Below are 22,669 nucleotides of genomic sequence, written 5' to 3' on the forward strand. Positions count from 1 at the left end.
TTCAGCAAGTGTGAAAAATGTGCCATTATGACACCATCAAGGCCCACGAAAATACATTTAGTCAACTAAAATCTTGTCATATTTAGTCGACTAAAACACTAAACATTAAAGGTGACTACATTGTAGGGATGGAGCTTGTTCATTTTTATTGATAACGATCATCTTATCTAGCCGGGTCCTTATCGAGCCCACTATCGAGAATTTGCTATTGTTTTGTGGAAAGCTGGGAGACAATACATTCTATACAGAACCTTATTTTTATTGGCCAGTTCAACCTAGTTGTGAACTTGTGAGTTTGTATGAAATAATTTGAAATAACAATGAACGATACCAATAATCAAAATAAATAATGTGATATGGGTAAGGGTTAATGTGTTGCCAACTTCTTTCATTTCAAGTAATCCAGGATATTAATGATACAGCAGCAGCAAAATATTCCGGTCTTAGCATACAATAATCATTTTGGAATGTATTCTGAGGACACTTAGGACATAATTGAAGACCCCTGCAGGCGTAATTGAAGACTGTGGATCCTCTGTGAATGGCACCCTGATGACATAATAGGAAACTGTTTGCGCTGAACGAGTGTGTAGCCAAACGCCAACACTCGGGTGGGCTGACCAATAGTTTAACTTCATTAGTCATTGACTCAGTTAGAGACTTTCACACATTTATAGGGTTGGCTGCGCCACTGTTGCAGCCCAGTCAAAAAAGCAGACACCTCATCACTTTGCCACCTTCAGTGCTACCGTGTGTTCTTCTGTACCTTCTTCCCCGCCTGCTTATCCACCATGGCTCCATCTCGGTCACTCCCAGGTTTGGCCATGGTGTGGCACCTGACTAGCTGCGACAGCTACGCAGTGAACTCATCATGCACCTGGAGAAAACATGGGACAAGATCACACTGAGTATCATGTCAACATGACATGCTCCCTGATAAACCTCGCTGCAAACTAGGTTTAACCTTGTGAGTTGAAAGTTACCACATATCTTCTGATTATTGCTTGCTATTAAAACTTAAAGGGGGAGTGTCAAAGCCCGAGATTAACATTGCTGATAAGGTACATCACGTGGTCTGAATGAAAACAGTTTCAAACGACACGTGACTATATCTCAGGCTCTGACGTGACCTAGCATCTAGCCGAGCTGAGTGGCTAGCGCAGTAAAGGCTAGTGGTTTTGAGGTAACCTTTTGCGTCATACTAGGTGAAAATATCATTAAAAAAATATTTTATTGCTTTTATTTATTCCTTACAATGACATTGAGTTGACGTGTACGTTTTAGGGTAAACTGTTACATAATCGCAATTTCGCGTGACTAGTCCGTCTGAGCCCCCTCTCAGGCTCTCACCGCCGGGTTCGTGCAGGCTGCACAAGCACACACGGGGGACGCCTCTCTCTCTCTCTCTCTCTCTCTCTCTCTCTCTCTCTCTCACACACACACACACACACGCAGACACACACACACACACACACACACACAACATTGTTTGAACATGTGAAATGTTTGTTTATGCATAATGAATTCATGAGAATCGCGGGCCGCGGTAAGCCTTGAACTCTGGCCGGGACACAAGGCACTTCAGAACGGGGAGATTGCGAGAGGAGGTGGGGGTGGTTTTTTTTTTTTTTCTCCCTCCGTATATCTCTCTCTCTCTCTCTCTCTTTAGGGTCTCAGAGGGAGACAACTCACCGAGTCCGAAAACTGTATTAAATTAATAGTTTGTACTTTGTAGAACTGTAACAAGCACAAAAACTATTCAATACAGTATTAAAATGTCTGCTTTGTTCTGCAGCAAGGGGCGATATAATGCTGTGATTCATTCCACTTTACTGACCGTTTCATTGCCTATATTATGTCAGATTGTCCGTCATGAGTGACTACTCGTCGCCATAATATAAATATGAAATGGGAATATTTAGGTCAAATTGCTGATTGATTTTGAACATGCATTAACAATAGCCCCGAGAAGATAAGAACACAAGACAACATGCATTTATTTATTCCAATTACTGCTGCTCTGTCCAATTTATTCATTATAGTCGAGCCGATCGCTCTCTGCCCTGTCCTTGGAATTGACGTAGGCAAGACTGTCTACAGAATTCACGAGTGAAAAACATTGTATGGGTAATCCGTAATTGGGTATTATGAGTCACTGTAAGTAACCGTGTCGGCCCCAATTCATGATGATTACGGATCCCCATGTCCCATTCATGCAGGTATGCATATGTCCCATATGTGCCCTCTCCCTCCGCTCATTCTGTAGCAGAGGGAGAGGGCGCATTATGGGGCTAGCAGGCTAGTCTGCCGTACCAGAACAGCGGTTGTTTTTTAATGGTATAGTCACCCGCGGTCACAGTCTTAAAAATAAAAATATTTTCTCTAAAACTGCTTGGTACAGGGCTATAGCTGGGAAAGCCTCCACTTCATTCAGTAGAGCATTAGACGTAACGAGCTGTCACTCATTCATTCATGCAGCCCCATGTTGCAAACACAAGGAAGGAAGGAACCTTCACTGCCTGCCCTGCAGCAGGCCAGCTATAGTCTCTCTCTCTCTCTCTCTCTCTCTCTCACACACACACACCGCGTCTCGCCGTCTTGCAGTTGCAATGGATGACGGATAGAGCCGATGCTCTTCTTGGTAAATAATAAACACAACTCTTCGCGTTCACAACAGCTATACACACAGGCTAAAACATACCGATAGAATCAACTTGGTGTGTGTGTGTGTGAGAGAGAGAGAGAGAGACCGCCCCTATATCGGTGTGTGTGTGTGTGTGTGTGTGTGTGTGAGAGAGAGAGAGAGAGAGAGAGAGAGAGAGAGAGAGAGAGAGAGAGAGAGAGTGAGAGAGTGTGTGTGTGTGTGTGTGTGTGTGTGTGTGTGTGTGTGTGTGTGAGAGAGAGAGAGAGAGAGAGGTGGAGAGGCCGGCGCAGTTTTGCTAGAGTAGTCACAGCCTGGCAGTGGTAACGTTACGTGAAGCTCCAGGGCTCCGTGAGCCCTGTTCAGCACTTAGCCGGCTGAGGGCGTGTCAGCGGGGGGGAGACAGATAGACAAGATGGGTACGATGGAGCCCGTCGCGCGGAATTGCGATTATGCAACAGTTTTCCCTAAAACTTGGACGTCAACTCGGTGTCATTCTGGCGAGTTTTTTGTAGCAAAAAAGTAATTTTTCCACCAAACTTTTACCCAGCTATGAGGCTGAAGGTGGCCTCAAAACCACTAGCATGAGTTGATAGCCACCAGGAACGCTAACTCGCAGAGCCCAGAGCCGCTCTGACATTTAGACCAGATACAAGATCAATTTCATTGGTCAAATTGAGCTGGCCCGACTTTACGTCACAATCTAGATGCTAGCGCTAATAGCCTTAATAGCTTCCCGAGGGGCGTGACATCCCCGCTTTAATGAAGGCTCCACCACACCCGAGTGTGTAAACTAAATTTGCCGACCTTCATATCTGAAGAGACAGAAATAAATTGTACCCTAAAACTCCAGTCATTGACTCACTGACAGCTGAACAAAAACTATAGACCTCACTCAGTAACTAACAAACAATATTGCCAAGAATCACAGCTTTACTAGTCTTAAGATTCCAGTTCAAATGTACATTTAAAATGAATCAAATCAAACTTTACTTGTATAGCACATTTCCAACGACCGAGGACGAACCAAAGTGCTTCACATCACAGAGCATAAAAACATACAAAGAGGCAAAAAAGAAGAGGATAAGAACTTAAGAAGATAGATGAAAGCAAAAAAAAAGGAAAAGCATTATATAAATGTCAAAACAGAACATATTAAAAAACAATAGGCAAGTGCATGGGAACATAGTACATAGGTAGGCTATAAAGGCCACGGTAAACGTAATTAGAAAAAGCGATTGAAAATATATTTTTAATAAGGATTTGAAAGTCGTCAATGCCCGAGCAGAGCGAACATGGAGCGGCAGGGCGTCCCAGAGACTGGGTCCGGCCACAGTGAAAGCACGGTCTCCTCTGGTCCTGAACACAATCATGAGACTGGTTAGCCCATCTCAGGGATCTTGTTGGGACATACGGATGAATCAATTCCGCCAAATATGGAGGGGACAGGTCATTTTGGGCTTAAAAAACAAAAGGTTAAAATCTTAAAATCAATTCTAAAACAGACAGGGAGCCAGTGGAGGGAGGTGAGGAATGGGGTGATATGGTCATGCATATTCGTGCCAGTGAGGAGGCCAGCGGTGGCGTTTTGTACGAGCTGTAGACGTCTAATTGCTGACAGGTCAATGCCTGCGCAAAGAGCATTACATGATTACAATAGTAGAGTCTTGATGATATGAAAGTGTGAATGACTCTCAAGGTCAGTACAGGGCAGATAGGTCTTTACCCTAGCCAGAAGCCTTAATGAATGAATGAATATGGTCAAAACAACACAAGTACACCCCAGCATGAACATCATAACTAACTAAATATATAAAACACCTTATCGGTGCATTCAAAAGCAAACCCATAGTTAAGTGAAATTGATGATCTGGACTGATTATGAGGAGTTAAGGGCCCTCACTGCCTCAGGATATGTGCTGTTACGGAAATGAGTGGTTCTGGTCTTAACGTTGTAACCATTTTCCTGAAGGAAGTGGGACAAAAAGTGCATTGGCTGGATGAGAGGGGTCCCTGATTAATGACTTGGTGGGTCAAGATATCACACATTACATTATCATATTATGCAGCAGGCTCTCTAAATCAATTGACATTTTTCACTAGTGCCAGTTCTCTCTATGATTATTAATTGTGGAATCTGAAAAGCATGATGTATGATTATGCATGACTATATTTTTTGCATCCCCTCCCATGTTGCTACTTCACTCTGTGCGAACAACTGTTCCAGTGTTTTGACTGGATATAAACTGAGAAGGGGCCTGCATAAAACATTGGCAAGCCAAGGACGGAGATTTAAGCACAGATACTGTTAAATACAGATGCTTTACAGATACTGTTTATACATGCAGCTTGGTTTTTCCGGAAAAACATCTGCTTCACATAGGAAGCAAGGAGCAGGATATCAGAGCCCGAGACTAACAGTCTTGTCAATGTGTGGAGCTCAACTTTTGTTTCTTGATGAAAGCTGCCTGTGCCAGGCAGTAATAAGGGGAATTTTGCAGAGATTTCCATTTCATTTATTTGGAGATTGACCTTAAAACAGAGGCAGTGCAAGGATATTACAACTAGGCAAAGTGCAGCACGTTTAAGGGTCTCTCTCTCTCTCTCTCTCTCGTCATCTAGGCCTCAGAGGAAACTTCCCTTTTGACGCCGTGACCAAGCAGCTTTGTGATGTGGTTTGTGTTACCAGATTAAGCTGGTAGCAAAAGCAGTATCATCAATGGGGGTATTGTGGGTGTCTGTGGTATGACTTTCTTCTATGACTCTTCTAAGTTTAAGATAAGAGTTAATGAAGTATGTTGGTTTTCTAAGCAGGTGATATACCATGTTCATTCATTAGCATGTTATTGTGCATATTTTAGTTAACATACTGTAGTGAACATGTGTATAAGGCCAAAAAAGGCCTTTAATCTATTCTAGGTTGCGAGAAATTGCCTTTTGTGGCCTATTTTACTGTACGTGTACACCAAAGGCCAAAGAGTAAATTTTCTGGTCCATAATAACCAAAGAAAAACTCCTACTGCCCAGTAGTAACTATGCCATATTGACCTCTATTATTTCAGCTCTACTTACATATATACATACCAACATACATACAGGGAGTGAAAACTAACTGAGCTATGGTAGCCACGTTGCTCATATAACAGTCCAGCCTCACAGCTCAGCCAAGACTATTGAGATGTCCAGCATTAGTCAGCAGTTTGGCTGAGCACCACTGAAATGTTTGCATACCGATACCAGTTCCAGCACTGGCCTAACAGACCTTCAAATACCTTAACTTGCCGAATGACAAGGCATATTTCATACAAGTAAATGTGTTTTTCCTGAACATTTACAACAATGAAACCATGCTGAGCTGATTTCCACAGTTCAAGCAACCCTTAATTAAAACTTTGCATTGGAAGTATACAACATCCCTAAGTTCTCCAAAATCCTTTACTCAATAATAATGCCAACAATCCAGTCCACACAGTACCAAGTTCTACCAACATCATTTGTTGATGCGAAGCCCTCGTGGCTGGGCAAGGCCAGTGAGGGGTCCAGCATTAGTCAGCAAATCGCCACCGTGCAGCATTATCATTCAGACAGCTGAGAGGGCCAGAGCGGCAGTAGGTGTGAAGAGACCAGTGTAAAGAGAGAGACCAGTGTTTGGGGAGGGGGGCCGGGACGCGGCGGGATGCGGGTTGGGGTTAGGTATTAAAGCAGTGCGGAGGGCTCGAGAGCAGACCAGAAAACAAATGCTGACACGACTCCAATGTGTCCCAGAGACACAGCCAGGAGGGTGTGACTATAATTACAGAGGTATTTGGGCCTTTTGCCAGTTTGGCATTCGTGTCCAGTGTCCAGTGTTTCATGAGCAACTCTGGACTGCGTAAAGTGACTGCCGTTAACCTTGGCCTTTTTAGAGGCAAGATCAAAACAATCACTTTGACAGCCACTACAGTTTACAAAGACTGAAGCCGAGTACAGCTTGGCACGCAACCTACTTCTGACATCTTTTATACATGCCAGACATTTGCTACATCAAACAAGACTGGGTCAAAAACACAGTATTATGGCTGAATCTTGTATGGGTAATGTGTGAAATTGTGGGCATTTATTATAATGATATCAGTGTCTATAATGTGAATCCTTGGATATGAAACGCTCATCTGCAATTTTCCATAGTGGCCTCAGTAATATTTGTTGTACTGGAAAAAATAAAATAATAAATGTAGTTGTAAGAGCAACACTCATATCATGGAATGTTTTATTTAATTTGAAAGAAAAATGATTAAAGACTCAATAATTTATGTAACTTTTTTCATGAATACAATTTAATTTTGTCCAATCTGAATGATGGTTGTACAGTATTTTGTCTCACTGCTCTTCTATTGAGAGAGACATTTAGTTCGTGTCAAAGGTCATGTCTCACCTAGACCCAGGATCTGACACGGATTTTGACCTTATGCCTCTCAGCAAAGGGAGAGACGTTTTCACTCCTGCTCTGCTATAGTGGATTGTTAAAGTAACCAAATGTTGTATTTGAAATAATGAACAATTCAAAAATGTTGTAGTCATTTACGATGCAAGTTATCTCAAGGCACTTTTTCCAGGCAGCGGTAGAGCACTCTTTATGCGAGGACATAACAAAATACCGGTAAGTAAATTAGTCTATTAGTCTAAATTATTCTATTAAACGTAACAGTTGAAAATTAATCGAAAATTCATTGTGAATTACATTCTGTGAATGTAAAAGTCTCCCCCCCACCTTGGTAGCCACAGAAACATTTCTGCTTTTGCATGTGATGTGAGACAAGACAGTGCACTTTTCATTTAATTCCTCATACAAAGATGCCATTTCCTGGCCCTGTATCTCAAATGGTCAAATAAATAGTTGTAAATAAATATAATATGCCTTTTGTATTTAGCAAAATGTAAATGTTTATATTAGACATTGAGGGAAATTAAGATTCTCCGATTTTTTTTAAACTGAGTTATCAACTAACCAGTTAATCGATCGATAAGGTTCTTATCAATTCATGAATTAATCGATAATTGACATCCCTAAAGTAAACAGATTTTTGCTTTGCTGCCCCATGTTCTGGATAATGTTCATATCGACAGACTGAGCAATGGGGTAAACTATACAAATAATCGTTGATTGATCAGGCTTAATATAGCCATTACCAATCCAAAAAGAAATGTGCCTTGGCCGCTAGTCCGTTGTTAGGCCAACCTGTTGACCAATGCTGTGAATTCATCACTCAAGCTTCTTTCACATTATGAACTCTGTCCAAGTTATGAGATAAACCAGTTTGTTTCACTATATTACAGCAGTTGAATGCATGTACATGCTTAAAGGCTGGTGTTCGACTTAATAGGCTGAACGGGTAGTGCACCTACAGTCAGAGCACGGTGGTCACATGAAGAGTGACTTAACTCATCGAATGCGCAAAGCGTTTTTAAACGTTTTATTATAGCCAAGCGCAAGAAGCGCATAACGTTTTTATACGTTTTATGGGCCAAAAAACGTTTTTTTATTGATTACTATTGTTCAACTATATTTGCGCCCGGACAACTCATAATGTAACACCGATCGGCTCTAAAAAGAGTTAAAACCCCCCCCTGCTGAAAAGAGGTGTTGGTCTGAGAAGCGTCTGGCACCGCCTATTGGTTGGTCTATGCGAGGACGTACGACGTAATGGATACGGCCGTCCGGCATAGACCAACGCAGATGTCAGGGGATCTAAAATGGATGGGACAATGCTCTTGTTTGTGTGAATACACTCGATTCCCCCTCCCCTCCTGTTTCTACATGGTTTCTCCCGAGGGAGAATGGTGGGGGGGGGGGGTCTCTTCCTCTTGGATCGCATTGGCAGTTCCCCCCCCACTCCCGAGTCCCCACTGCTTTCAACTGCAAGGCTTGCGCTCTCATTCTCGGAACAAGATACAACGCGATTTGCTCTCTGCCCGTATATAAACCTGCAACGATCGGCATTTGATTTCATAACGTAACGTTTGCCAGACACATGTGGAGTTAGTCATGGACAGATTGCACATCATTATCGAGGGCCCGCCATGATACGTTGGTCGCTGATCGCAAGCCGTACTGCTGCTGCTGCTGCGCTGCTGCGCTGCTCGCAATCCAACCATCCAATCCATCCCCCTTTCTCGTTACAACAGGCTATTATAAACTCACCGTCGAGCAGCCTGCCCTGCACCTAATGTGATAAAATGAACGGCAGGACAAAATCGGATCGATTATTATCTGTCTATCAGCAACATACGGGTGTTTGTCTTGCAACGACAGGTGGTGCTTTCTCGTTTTTTTTCTTCCAAATACGTTGACGTGCTGCTTCTGCTGCCGCATCCATCTCGTTGAGTCGTTGTTTTTCTTGTTTTTTTTCCCAAACATGTCCAGACACAATCCGATCCAGTCTCGCGTCTCACCTTATAGATACGCGAGACTGGCTCGATGAGGTTAGTGGTATGTCTGGACATGTTTGGAGCGGCACACGACAATCGACAATAATGTTGATTATGCAAGATCATTTCCTCAAAGCCTAGTTGCCCCCCCCCCCCCCCCGTTACTGCGATTGTTTGTAGCTCGAATCACAGAATGAGTTCAATGAGCGTAGGGAGAGGGCACATATGGGGCTACGATTGAAGAAAGTTTCCAAGTCCGTTTTATGATCAGATAATGTGCATCAAGACTCTCTGCTTTCATAAGAAAAAAACTAATACTGTAATTGCGAATGCAATGAGCACTTACTATGAGACCTAGCAGATCACGTCTGTCTGTCTGTCTGTCTGTCTGTCTGTGTGTGTGTGTGTGTGTGTGTGTGTGTCTGTCTGTCCCGCTTACTGTATATGTGGACCTGGCCCTTTTGTGCCCATATATGGAGCTGAGTGATTTGTGAGTCATGGTGACATGAGTGTGATGGCGTGGTCCTGCTTTGGGGACTCCTTATATGGTTATGGCTGAGTCATGGTGACATGAGTGTGATGGCGTCTTTTGTGACCATATATGGAGCTGGCGTGGTCCAAGCACTAACTATGACACCCTGCAGATCATGTCTGTAATTTATTCTAATTGTTATTGCAATTTACGATCTGCGTTCGCCTTCCGCGTTCGCGCGTCTTACTCGTAATAATAAAAATCACACCCCTGTGAAGTGAGCAGTGCAATGTTGTGAAGTGAGCAGTGCAACATTGCACTGCTCACTTCACTGGGGTGTGATTTCTATTATTATTACAGTATTAGTATTTTTCTTATGAAAGCAGAGAGTATTCTGTTTCATACGGTATATAGTATGTACATGTCGCTATAGGCCTTATTTTGTGAATATTTAGTTGTTAGGTCCATGCTCTCTAAAATTATCTTTTTCAGAGAACTTTAGAGATGGCATGGGCCTGAATAACTATTATTCACAAAATAAGGCCTATAGCGACATGTACATACTATATACCGTATGAAACAGTCGACTCTCTGCTTTCATAAGAAAAATACTAATACTGTAATAATAATAAAAATCACACCCCTGTGAAGTGAGCAGTGCAATTGCACTGCTCACTTCACAGGGGTGTGATTTTTCTGGGTGGTATTTTTCTTATGAAAGCAGAGAGTCTACTGTTTCATACGGTATATAGTATGTACATGTCGCTATAGGCCTTATTTTGTGAATAATAGTTCTTCGGGTCCATGCCTTCTCTAAAGTTCTCTGGTGGGCGCAAGCTGCATTCAATAGCCAATTAGTGACAAACTGTATATGTGTACAATGTGTACTGTTTTCCTCCTAAAAGTAGACATTCAGGGCTTTCATTCGGTATATGGTTTGTATAGGATATTATTTGTGCTCAATTTTATATCGGTCTTTTGAACTAAAAAAACTGAACTGAAATGTCTGTCAACTTCAGGCCTCCATATCTCTGTTGTTTTTTTTCACAAGCAGCGTGCAGGCAAAAGCAGGTGTTAGAAAAAGGTCAATATCTCCAGAATGGAAGATGGTAGAATCATAAAAAAAAAATTAAATTGAAGTGGACAAGTTGGGCTTTCTTTTTATTTATGCGATTGTGATTCTCGCTATAAGAGGCCCCTCGCTGTGGGCCCCCCAAAAAGCTCAAAAAGCCCATGTTAAGCCTTCAGCACCAGTAAGCCAGGGTCCGCTAGAACCTGTAGCAGTCTATGTGTTAATAGGCTAAAATGTTAGCGATAAAAAAAAAATCTGAAATAAATACAGAAATAAAGCATTCAAATTTGAATGCGATTATAGAGGAAGAACGGCAGCTCTGCAACATATGTAGTGACATTGAGGAGTGCTGAGTTACTGCTATCAGTGTCACCGCAGACACATCGACCAGACAAGTAGTACATGATGGTAATAGCTGCCTCATAGGTAAACAGCAACGGAGAAAAGAGCCGTGAAAGTTGTGCAAGTCATGATGAGACAATGCACCTCACATTGCTTGTTGTACACACAGATGCTGCAGCAGTAGTAAGAACACATGTAAAGGTTTCTAATATCCAGGAAATAAACGTGGCGTGTGCATGCATCTTCTACCACACATGAAGTCCAGGAAAGAAACATGCTTTGTGCATGCACTCATGCATGCATAGGGATGGTCCTTGTTAACGACTAGCCTACAAATACACTGAGCATCTTTATCATTTGCATCTGCCGGTGTGGGCAGCATAACATTGTGGCAGAGTAGAAACGTTCGCACCAACTTGCATGTACAGGTGCTCCTTTGAGAACTAGCCCAAAATAATTATGTACAGCCCTGTTAACTCATATTTTACTTCGTTTAGTTACTTGGGAAAGTAATAATACATAACATAATAAAGCATTATTTGCATCCAGCACTGCTGCTTATAGGCCATTGATGATGAAAGTTTATGAATATATAATATATAATGACAAATATCTCACTCCAAGCTGTGTGTGCGTGTGTCAGCCACTGTCGGATAAGCAGAGACGAGGCATAGAACAACGCAGACTTACATATTTCAGCAAATGAGTCTGAAATATTCCAAATAAATATTTGTAGCCCATTGAGATATGGGGGTGGCATTGGCTGAGGAGGTAACGCGGCCACTTGGGAAACAGAAGCCAGGCTCCCCCAGGGTTAGTTTCCAAGTGTCCTTGAGCTAGACACTGAACCACTAATTGCTCCCGATGAGCAGGTTGGTGCCTTACATGGTTTCCTCTACCGTCAGATTGTGAGTGGGTGAATGTAATGCAGTGCACATTGTAAAGCACCTTCGATAAAGGCGCTATAAAATGCACCATTTATATGCATGATTGACAACAAAAAAACCTGATCGATGCACACATTAAAAGTAGTTAGGTATAAGACATTTGGCCAATGTAATGACGAATACACCCTCATACAACAGGTTACTATGTTTAACCAAATCAAATGAAGTTGAGTAAAACACAGATGAAGATCAGATGTCTTTGGAATCAGTGTAAAGGGTCCTCCTATGGAGATGCCTCAGTCTCAGAGAAGTCAGAGATGAGGGACACACCGGTGCACTGCTATTATTATAATATAAATCCCGGCATCAGATTATAGCATAATCCCATCCCCAGTAGTGGCCTACCATAACTGTTAAGGCTACGTTCACAATTTTATGTTACTTGTAGACAGTAAACCGTACTGTGTTACGATTGTTTTAATTAAAAGCTATATGGATTACATATTGGTGCTCATTACATTTTCGCTGGTGCTCCAAGTAAAAGATGGAGAAGGGGGAGAGACATTTGCGCTTGTATTGTATTGGTATGTCAGTGTCGCATGCCGAACATAGCTGATCTGCAAGCACACAATGCGTTGCAAGCCATGTTATTTTCGGTGCACGGGTAGCGCAAGTATATACAAGCATAGCCAGCGGAGGGGAGGGGTGGCTCGTGCATCATGGAGCCCATAGAGGAACAGACCACAGTGGCTCTGTGTGAGGAGAGCGAGTGCACGTGTAGTGCACGGTTTTGTTTCATGTTGATTCTTACGCATTCCACATTGGCCGATTATATCATTGCTATGCGTGTGTGGGAATCTCCTCACTCCTGCATTCAAGTGCAAAATTAGCAATAATCAATACAAATTCCTGCAATTCCCACGACAAAACCCAGGCGCTGAGTTATTACATTTTCCATCTTGTGCGGAAAAACTCAGTGACAGCATCAAGTGCGTCTCTATGATGCACAGTACAGTATTATTAAAAAGACAAAAAGGATGTGTTGGGGTTCTTTGATCTGTAAATCAAATGGTATAGTAAATAATTAAACAGGCTAGACTGAAGATTACCCAATTTAACCCAAATATGTTGGGTGTCAGAGAGGATGGTCCAACTGACTTAAATATTAATATGACAGTCGGACCATTTCACTGCCCGTTACGATTAGAAAATACTAGTATTGACACAGGTTAAGCAAATTACCAATGTGTATTGTGGCAAAATAGATCAACATATAGGACTGTCAAAAATGTGTCTTACAAATTGGCTTAATAAACAAACATGGGTGATATATATGTATATTAGTGTACATCAACTAAACATATATATGTGTAGCATGATTAAATAATGGATAAAATAAAATATTTGACGTGGCAAATTGCTAAAAGATCCGAGAAACACTTGATCTTTCACAAAGTAGACTAGATTTTTTTTTAACAGACTGCTGGAAATGCTTCAATGCCTGGCTATCCAGCCAGCGGTCAGCACTTGTGGAACACCCCGATTGTGTTCCTGTGTTTTACGTCTGCTGGTTGCCGAGCCTGACTGACAACAATGACAGACATTTGTCTGTAGTAGTAGCTGGTTTGTTGGTGGTGCATGTTGTTCCTGAGACCCAGCCGAATACTTACAGGGGCACACGTCCTTGCGTGTGCACCACAGTTGTGGAAGAGAGATGTGGGCGGGGTGGGTTATGGTGGCAGTGGTGGAGTGCATGCATGGTGAGGTTGGGGGGGGGGGGGGGGGGGTAGTGAAGCTGGGAGAGATGGAAGTACGGGCACACACACACACACACACACAGTAACCTGATCCACTGACTGCAGGATGGAACAGGGAGGGAGTTAGGCTAAGAATAGCAGTCAGCCTGACACACGGCGCAGAGAACACCAGCACTTCCAGCACCACCAGTGTGGCCGCAGTACGGCTTTACCACTGTACCGCCTGCTGTGCATACAATACACCTAAAGATATGCACTGTACACCATGTGGAAAATAAATGCGATTCTTCCCTCTGGCCTCCCATGAGGCTTGCGCACGCACACTCGTACACTATGTATAATGGCCGCACACAAAGAAACCAAGTCAAATAAAAGCACAGGATGCATCAACTGCAGCTCAATATTACACAAGGAAGGAACAGCTGTAAAATAACGCCAGCTGAGGTTCTGGAATCTAGCGTAAGCTACGCCACGTTCTCCCCTCCCTCTTACAAAGGGACGGGGAGTGGGGATGGATCGTCTAATGGGCTCAAGGAGACACACTACGTTGGCTGCGACAGTAAACAGCAGGTCACGTGGCCACGGTGCTGTGTACCATCAGGCTGCTAGAAATGATGGGGGAGGTCTCTCAGCTGTACTCCCACCCACCGCTCAGCCACCTCCTCCTCCTCAGACCCCCTAATGAGCAGCAGGACAAAGCCAGGAGGCAAATCCTGATTATCGAGACTGGAGAAGAGAGGCGGAGAGACAATAACCTAGCAAAAAGACCCAGGCATCATAAGCGTGCACGCACACGCACACACACAGGCTGCAGACATCCATGCATACATTGACTGCACACCCGACACACACATATGTGTGTACACCAAATCTGATTCTGCACCATGCCCTAGAACTGTCTACTCAAATTATTTTTGCTGCAGGGAAAATGCTGGGGGGTGGGGTCCCATGCTTTAACATGTGGTCAGTAATCCCAATGTCTGTGTAGCAACATGGAGGTGACAGAGGGAAATCAACTGGACTCGCGCCTGGCCCTGCAGTGGCATTACACCATACGTAGCATACTAGCATGAACTCAATGCCTTGTCCGAATATCACGTGACTAGAGAAGAAAATCATATACATACATCTAAAACACTTTTTACAAAATTATATATAATATATATATATATATATATATATATATATAAATAAAAACACAAAAGAAAAGAAGCATACATTGTATTGCACTTGACAAGGGAGCTTTAGCTGACACTGTAGTCTCAAAAGTCTTTTAAAATAATGCCATTATTGTCACCGTAATAGAAATGTCTGATTTGGTCAAGCTGGTTTTGGACTCATTTCGACATGGACAAACAAAAAGTGACACATTATGCCCTGGGGCGTCTGCTCACCTCTCACTAGCCTAACCCCTTGACAGACTAAACACGCAGGCCCTAACCACCATGTCTGGCCTTCGTTACACTCATTTGTTAGGACTGCATATCCCAGACAGCCATTTTGCTAGGAAGAGATGCTCAGCTCCAACCTTTGAGTCAGTGTGAGAGAAATAAATAGGTTTAAATTTACTAACTGGAAACAAAGTCTCAGCACAGGCCTCAACACTGATACACACTTTTTAAGTTTGCCAGTAAGCGAGGGAGAGAAATAGCAAGATAGAGAGACAGCGTGTAAGGAGGCAGAGAGGAAGAAATAAGAGAACGAGAGTTACAAGGCAGAGAGAGATGGAGTGTGAAAGAGATGGTGTGTGTGAGAGAGAGAGAGAGAGAGGGGGGGGTGTTAAAGAATCAGAGAAAGAAAATGGGTGAGGGAACGGGGAGAGTCAGTGAGAGCCTTAAGAACCCTATCACCACCATTATGAATGTAGGTTAATGATCAGATACCCAAGTAGTGGACGAGAACAATGAAGCCTTTACTGTTGAATATGGGTTTAAACGGAGGTGGGGGGGGGGGGGTCAGGCCAAAGGTTAAGACCTAGGCGTGGGTCTTGCTCTGCACAGACGGTCCTCAGATTTCAACCGCAGCGCCAGACTCACATGAGCAGCGTGACAGACAAAGCGCTGAGGATTTCAAGGCTAGACAAGCAACAGCAATGCCTACACTGTGAAATCCTAATTAACTCAAGTGTACAAATGTAACCAAAGGGTTCATTTGGTTCAGAGTTACAAATGAGTAGAATAATAACAGAGGATTTTATTGTCCTTGGGTATAGAAAGATGAAGTGATAGAAAAAGTATCTTGGAGGGATCGTTTCACAGCATCATCAGACTCTGCTTGATTTCAAAGTAGTTTGCTGATTTATTTACATTTTTTGTGGACAACCAACATTGCTGCATTACTTGAGAAAGACATTTTGATCGAGAGAGCATTTGAAAAAACATTTTTATTTATTTTTATCCCACGATTTTGTAACCCAGTTTTTCTTTTCACCCAGTGCCAATAATGTAATCCTGGGTGCTACACTTCCTCTGCCAACCTGGGGGGGCAGCGGACTGACCTCATGCCTCAGGAGTCCAAGCTGCTTCTTTTCACCTGACAGAGGGGAATTTCCCCGGCCGGACGTAGCGCGTGGAAGGGACACGTTATTTTCCGACCAGTTCCTTTCCCCTCCATCAGGCGCCCCGGCCGGCCAGGGGGAGGTAGTTTTCGAGACCAGGATTACTGCATGTTTTTGTGAGGGTATCTACCCTAGGGGACACGGGGAGAACATGCAAACTCCACACAGAAAGGCCCTTTCGCCAACCCCGCCTTCGGGTATGGGCACTGATGACGCGGAGGAGGGAACACGCCGCCAGTGCCCACAGCGTCCCCAGCGGGAATCGAACCCAGGACCTTCTAGCTGTGAGGCGACAGCACTACCAACGGGCCACCGTGCCCATTTTGCTCATTTTATGATCAGGTACCATTTTTAAACGTCTTCAGACCACGATAGGATTTATAATACACAGACACTACTAACAATTCCCAAAGCAAAGCAGCAGGGAATAGCAGGCACCTGTGCGGGATCCGTTTATACCATAGGAACAAAGATGACAACCAAAATCAAAGCTGGTCAAACCCTTTAGTTGTGCCTGGTACTTTACCCTCATCTATGAACTCATGTGAAATTAAAATCAATCATTTCAAGGTCATTTTCCCCATTCTATGCCTGGCTTTTCAACTCTTTGCTTCTTAACGTGGCCAAGAAAAAGATGAAGGCAATTTTAAAGCCGTGAAGTCTGAGAAGAAGCTACGCGACCATAAAGCAGAAATGCGTCTGCGGCTATGGGGGTGTTACAACCACATGGGGATCCCCGGCTATTAGGTTCCATTGGATCAAACTAGCAGGCCTTGGTCTGAAGTGCAGAGTAAACTACAGGGAAATGTTGTGTCACTTTTCATTATGACATTCAAGACATGACGCAGTGTGCACCTGTCACATTCTATCAGCCATCATGAGGCGTCGATCCGATCATAGGCTCGGCTCTGCACATGGCCCTCCATGCAGTGACCTAAAGCCCCACATGGACATAGCTTATGCCTGCATCAGCCACTTTGCTAAAGGCCCACTGCCTGACTAGAGTGGAATAAGATCATATTTGAAAAATATATATCAATGGCAAATTAACTTTTCATCTTTAAGATGAATATTTTGTTTATTTTCAAGTCCAGCTCAGAAGAGGACATTAGTGGAAGCCAACGCAGAATGGTTGACATGCTTATTTTCAACCTTAAAGGACTACTTAACCACTTTTCAACCTGCCTTCATATAATTGGTCCTCGCTAATGTTCATGATAAAATACCACAATTTCTTTCTACTCTGTGTCTCATGGGAGGGCTGTGGGCAGTTCAGACACACGTCCACCAGTGACATCATCGATGGTGAATCGAAGCTAATAGAAACTGCAGGCTTTCTATTCGTGAAAAGTTTCAATACGATAATGGAAGCCATCGTACTCATGATAATAAAAATCGAAATATATATATTTTTAAATCTTGTTTAAAAAATCTGCCTAACGATGATGTGGACTGGTTTCTGAACTGCCCACAGCCCTCCGATGAGACAGACTGAGTAGAAACAAGAAATTATGTAGTCATATTATAGAGCGTCGCAGTCCCACCCCCTTTCATGACGACGTCAGGCCCAGGAAATAATTCCCAATGCATTTTTCCCCATAGACATTTCAAAACGTATTTATTTAAAGACCATATAAGCGTCGTACAAAGCCAACTCTTGTCGTGACAAATCATGACAACAATATTTTGGACCAAACAAATAATTACAAAGAAGAAAAACAACAAAAATGTGTTGTAACCTGTCGTTTTCTTCTTCTCTCTAATGATTTGTTCAGCCCGGAAAATTGTGTTTGTTGTCATGATTTGTCACGACAAGAGTTGGCTTTGTCCGCGGCGTAAACGGCTTTAAATAAATACTTTGAGATATGAATATGATGCACTGTGAGCTTGTAGAAAGGCTATTTTTACCATTTTATTTTTTATTCATGTGGTGAAGAGAAAAGTGGTGAAGTGGTTTTTTAACGAAGGAATAGCCTTCATATAAAAGATCCTTGATCAACTAACTGTGTATTATACCATGGGAATGAGATTAATGGAACCAGATGTGTTCCGCTTCCAGTAAGCTACAGTGCTTTTGATATTGAGAACCAGGGTCACATTGTCTATTAAACATAAACAATAGGCTAAAGTAATTAGTATCATCACATACACTAGTGTAGGTATTGGTAACCAAATAAATGCACTGATGAAATGTATGCCTGTCTTCTCAATATACACTAGCATTGAACCTTTTCTAAAATAGCTTCTTAGAAGAAATTGTACTTTGTATCAATGGTGCCATGACTGTTTTAAATGTTGTTACCATCTCTCTTCCCTGAATAAAAACAGAACAGTAACCAGTAGGCCACTAGGCCTAGACTAACGTAATGGTGCCATGACTGTTTTAAATGTTGTTACCATCTCTCTTCCCTGAATAAAAACAGAACAGTAACTAGTAGGCCACTAGGCCTAGACTAACGTAATGGTGCCATGACTGTTTTAAATGTTGTTACCATCTCTCTTCCCTGAATAAAAACAGAACAGTAACTAGTAGGCCACTAGGCCTAGACTAACGTAATGGTGCGATAAACTAAGGACTGCTGATTGGAGGCTGCAACTCATTCTCAACAACAAACATTTCCAGTCAATCAATCTTTCACAGTTAAAGTGATGCATCATGTGGCAGCAGGTCTAAGCACCCTTCATTACAATGAGTGTGTTGCATTGCTAGCTCATGCATTTTACAATATATTGCTTGGCATACTCCTGTAGACCTGTACATGTAAACACTATGTCCTACTGTCCCTGCTATTGCAACAGCCGATGTAAGCCCATGTCCTGATTATTACTAACCCAGATATGATAAGCTTGGACAAGCAGACATTAGGCAGACATACTGATGCATGCACGTAAACTTATCCCATTTATCATCAGGTTTTCATGACTTGTGTAGTTAATGTTTACATTGTAGAATACTCAAAATGTCTTGTAAATTCCTGCCAAACAGAGTACCGTATTCTAAATTTGACCTTAATGATGTGAGCTGACATGTTTACTTGGTGATGCAACTGAGATGGGACTATCACAATATTATTGCATTGTACAGTATGGAAGAAGGAAACATCAAGATCTGGCCTGAATTGCGTTGACGTCATCCCAATATAATTTACACCAAAACATTATGGCACAGTTGAAGTTTAACAACTATCATTTTGATTGAAATAATGGAACAATTTTGAAACAACACTTTTAAGACAAACTACGTTTTTAAGGCAATGGCAGAAATCACAGTGGCAAAACCCACACAACTGTAAATGTTATAAACCAAACTTGACCCCTTTCTGCAAATCTGCTCCAAAAATACAAGGATACAGTAAAGGCACATGGTGTTCCAAATAATAGAGTCACATCATAACAGGGATTAAACAAAGAGTCATTTGCCCACTTCCTTCATGAGCAAATTCTTTTTTAACCTATTTAGGAACAGGATGGTCATTGGTCATCCTCTCAGGTCTGCATGAAAGCATTGTCATTGGTCACTAAAAGTGCAAAAGTAAACAGGATATGACCGCATTCTTTGCCACTGGTAAAATGAGAGCATCCTATTCCCAGGCAATTAAGAATGCAAACCTTGGACCGGCAGACCCATCGTCAAAATCATCAATTATCAATGCAGCCAATCTCCTCATTCAGAAAAACTCACTTCTGGGCCTTAAACAGCAACTTAACAGATAAACAGCCTGACCTTTTCCCCTCTCACTCGTGTTTGCTTGGAATTTACACCCTGCATTCAAACGGCCATAGGAGCCAAGCTCTCGGGAAGCACATTGGTTATCGAGTCAACATCAGTATGACCCGCAGCCGTTACACACTGAGACACGGCACTCTCGCTGACTGTCAACGTACTAAACAAAACAACGCTCTCCGCACAGAGTCTTCTGCTGGCAATGCTCACATACGTTGTGTAATCAGCAGGCTCCACCCTCCACGCACACACAGACACACTTGCTGGGCCTCTCAGAGACGCAGATACATACTGGCCTGCCAAACTCAACTGCAGATATGCCTGGGCCTTGCTAGAGGCACTTCATATCATGAACAGAACTTGTGCTTTCACAATCTTATTTGAACTGCAACGCACTAGAAAAGGTGGCCAATCCTCTAGAATTCAAGGGGGAAGTCATACAGTGCAGATTTTCCAAGCTACAGCCCTGCCTGGAATTAGGGCGAGTAATACGATTTTTTTTTCCTTGGTCACTTTTGTCAGGGATTTAAAAAAAAATAATAATTTCCTATAAGACAGTTACCAGAACCTGATCTTCCCCTTCTGCATATAATCCTGTTCAAGCAGCTCTAAATGACGCCAAAATGTTGTGTGTTATGGTTCACAATAATCATTGACAGCAGTTTTACATTTCAAAGTTGTCCCAGTACTGTCCTTGTTGGCTGAGAGTCAAACTACAACTAACCGTTGAAGGGGCTTTCCCTAAAAGATAAAGGACAGATATGGTACTCAAAACAAAGAAAAGTAGAACTTGGTTGTAACATCATGCCATCTTACAACCACATAAGCCATCTTACAACAACTGGCTTTCACTTCAACAATACTGACGCAATTGCGAAATTGCCTACTGGTTGGAAAAGGTCAAAAGTTCAATACCCACAACAGTCAAATATCCTGAATCAAGACACAGAACCCCACATGCTCAATCACTGCATGTCTCTCTGCAAGTCTCTTACAAGCTGCAGCTGAGGTCTTAGAATGTAAATGCAAAACATTTGAGAATACAGTGCTCATATGAAGCTGGGAAATTGTGGAAATTAATTTGTTTTAAAAAACAACCTAGGAAAACGATGCCTACACACTAAGATCAGGCAAAGATAGACTAGGCCTAGCTATGACAGCCAAATCTGCCCAAACATATCATTGCTGGGTAGGCAGGGCCTCTCATGGGAAAAAGTCTCGAGCACAAAGGGCACCGTCCATTAGAGAAACACTATGACTCATTCTTATCGTGAATCACATGAAAAAAGACCAACATTGAGTTAGACAGGGCTCACACAGGACTCAGGAGGAAATGTACTCTCTTGTCAACCCTGCAACGGAGGCTACCATATTATGAGGTATTCTACACACCGAGAGGTTGTGTTGTCCAGATTGTATATGGAAGTTGCCAATACTTTCCATTAGTCTGTTTGTACATGTCATACCCTTTTCAAGAGTCAACATTAACAAATCCAAACCTTGCATCATATATAAATGCTTTCTTACTCGAAATTTCCAGCAATGAGTGTATTAGCTTTACTTAATGTGAAATGCACAAATGTAACATGCATTTATGATAATATCAATGAAATGTTTTTCTTTGGATATGCACCTGATGTCAAAACTGTAAAAGTGTCAAGTCATGTTGAAACCTCCAGAACATAAAAATAGAAGCATTGTCATTTATACTCGCTGCTCCCTTATCAATCATCAATCTTTTCAAAGAAAGGCACATGTCTTTGAGCACCCGAAGTCTCCAAACAGACTAAGATATAACACAAAAAAGCAGCAGATTACTCATAATACGCTTTGGTATCCATGTTCCAGCTCTATTACACTTTAAAGCATAGTATGGAGTCCATACTGTACTCTTGACAGCTAAGAAGCTTACAGCCTGCCAGGCTGGCTACTACAATATAGCAAGGTATGTTTTTCATTCAGTTATGTTGAAGCAAAGACCTGACCCACAGGGTGGTCACACACACACTCAAGTAATATTTTTAATTATATATACGGTGCATACATATATATATATATTAGTTAAATGGTAGTGTTTGATATGGCTTTACTCATGCATTTCAAATTTCAATTAATGTAATATTTGATTTGATCATGTCATCCTATTTTGCATAGAAAATGCTGCACATACCACATGTAACGTCAGAACTGGTCAGGATCCATTAGAAGGTGTCTGCTGCCAGTGAAAGTACGAAAGGTCAAATATTGTGTAGAATTTATTTAAATTCATGCAATACTCTTAAAGTGTTACACGTTGCACAGTAGCGCATGTCATAGTTATCGTCAGTAGTTCTCAGACTGGATTTAACACATTAATGAATTAGTCCCACAAGCGTTTCATTCTAATGTTAGATGTGCGCTGCCCTTTCATGTGCCAACACATGTGCTAGTGACAGCTGAAGTGCCTTCTCTATCCAGGGCCACGATCCTGTTGGATTCATCTATAGCTTGGTGATTTGACTCTAGGTTAAATTCATCCAATGCATGCAATATTCATGACTGCTGGTCGCCACAAATCCTCTAATATCGATATCAGAACATGTGGCACATTACGGTTGAAATGATCTACATTACAGTATATACATTTCAGTTAAGTTTGTGATATGCGCTGCAATGAAAATTTGTATAAACTAGGCCAATGCCCGTTGGGAACAATTTGAAGATTTTCGGTTCTGACAACAGACTTCCCATTAGTTCCCAATAAGCACAACAACAACAACACACCCTCATATACTCTGTGATACACACACCAAATTTGAAGTTCATGGTC

At 42.2% G+C, this 22,669-nt stretch overlaps 1 protein-coding gene across 4 annotated transcripts in view; it reads right to left on the reverse strand.

Moving 5' to 3' along the window:
* The window catches only part of ankrd12 (ankyrin repeat domain 12), a 48,673-nt gene that overhangs the window by 20,216 nt on the left and 5,788 nt on the right, over positions 1-22,669 (reverse strand). For all 4 annotated transcript variants that reach the window (XM_080779200.1, XM_080779198.1, XM_080779199.1 and 1 more), the window contains exon 2: positions 767-877. In XM_080779200.1, the coding sequence (XP_080635326.1) occupies positions 767-826 (60 nt within the window). In that variant the 5' untranslated portion in view covers positions 827-877. The remainder of the gene's footprint in view (positions 1-766; positions 878-22,669) is intronic.

The sequence above is a fragment of the Protomyctophum bolini genome, assembly GCF_963924005.1.
Source record: "Protomyctophum bolini genome assembly, chromosome: 12".
NCBI classification, from domain to species: domain Eukaryota; kingdom Metazoa; phylum Chordata; class Actinopteri; order Myctophiformes; family Myctophidae; genus Protomyctophum; species Protomyctophum bolini.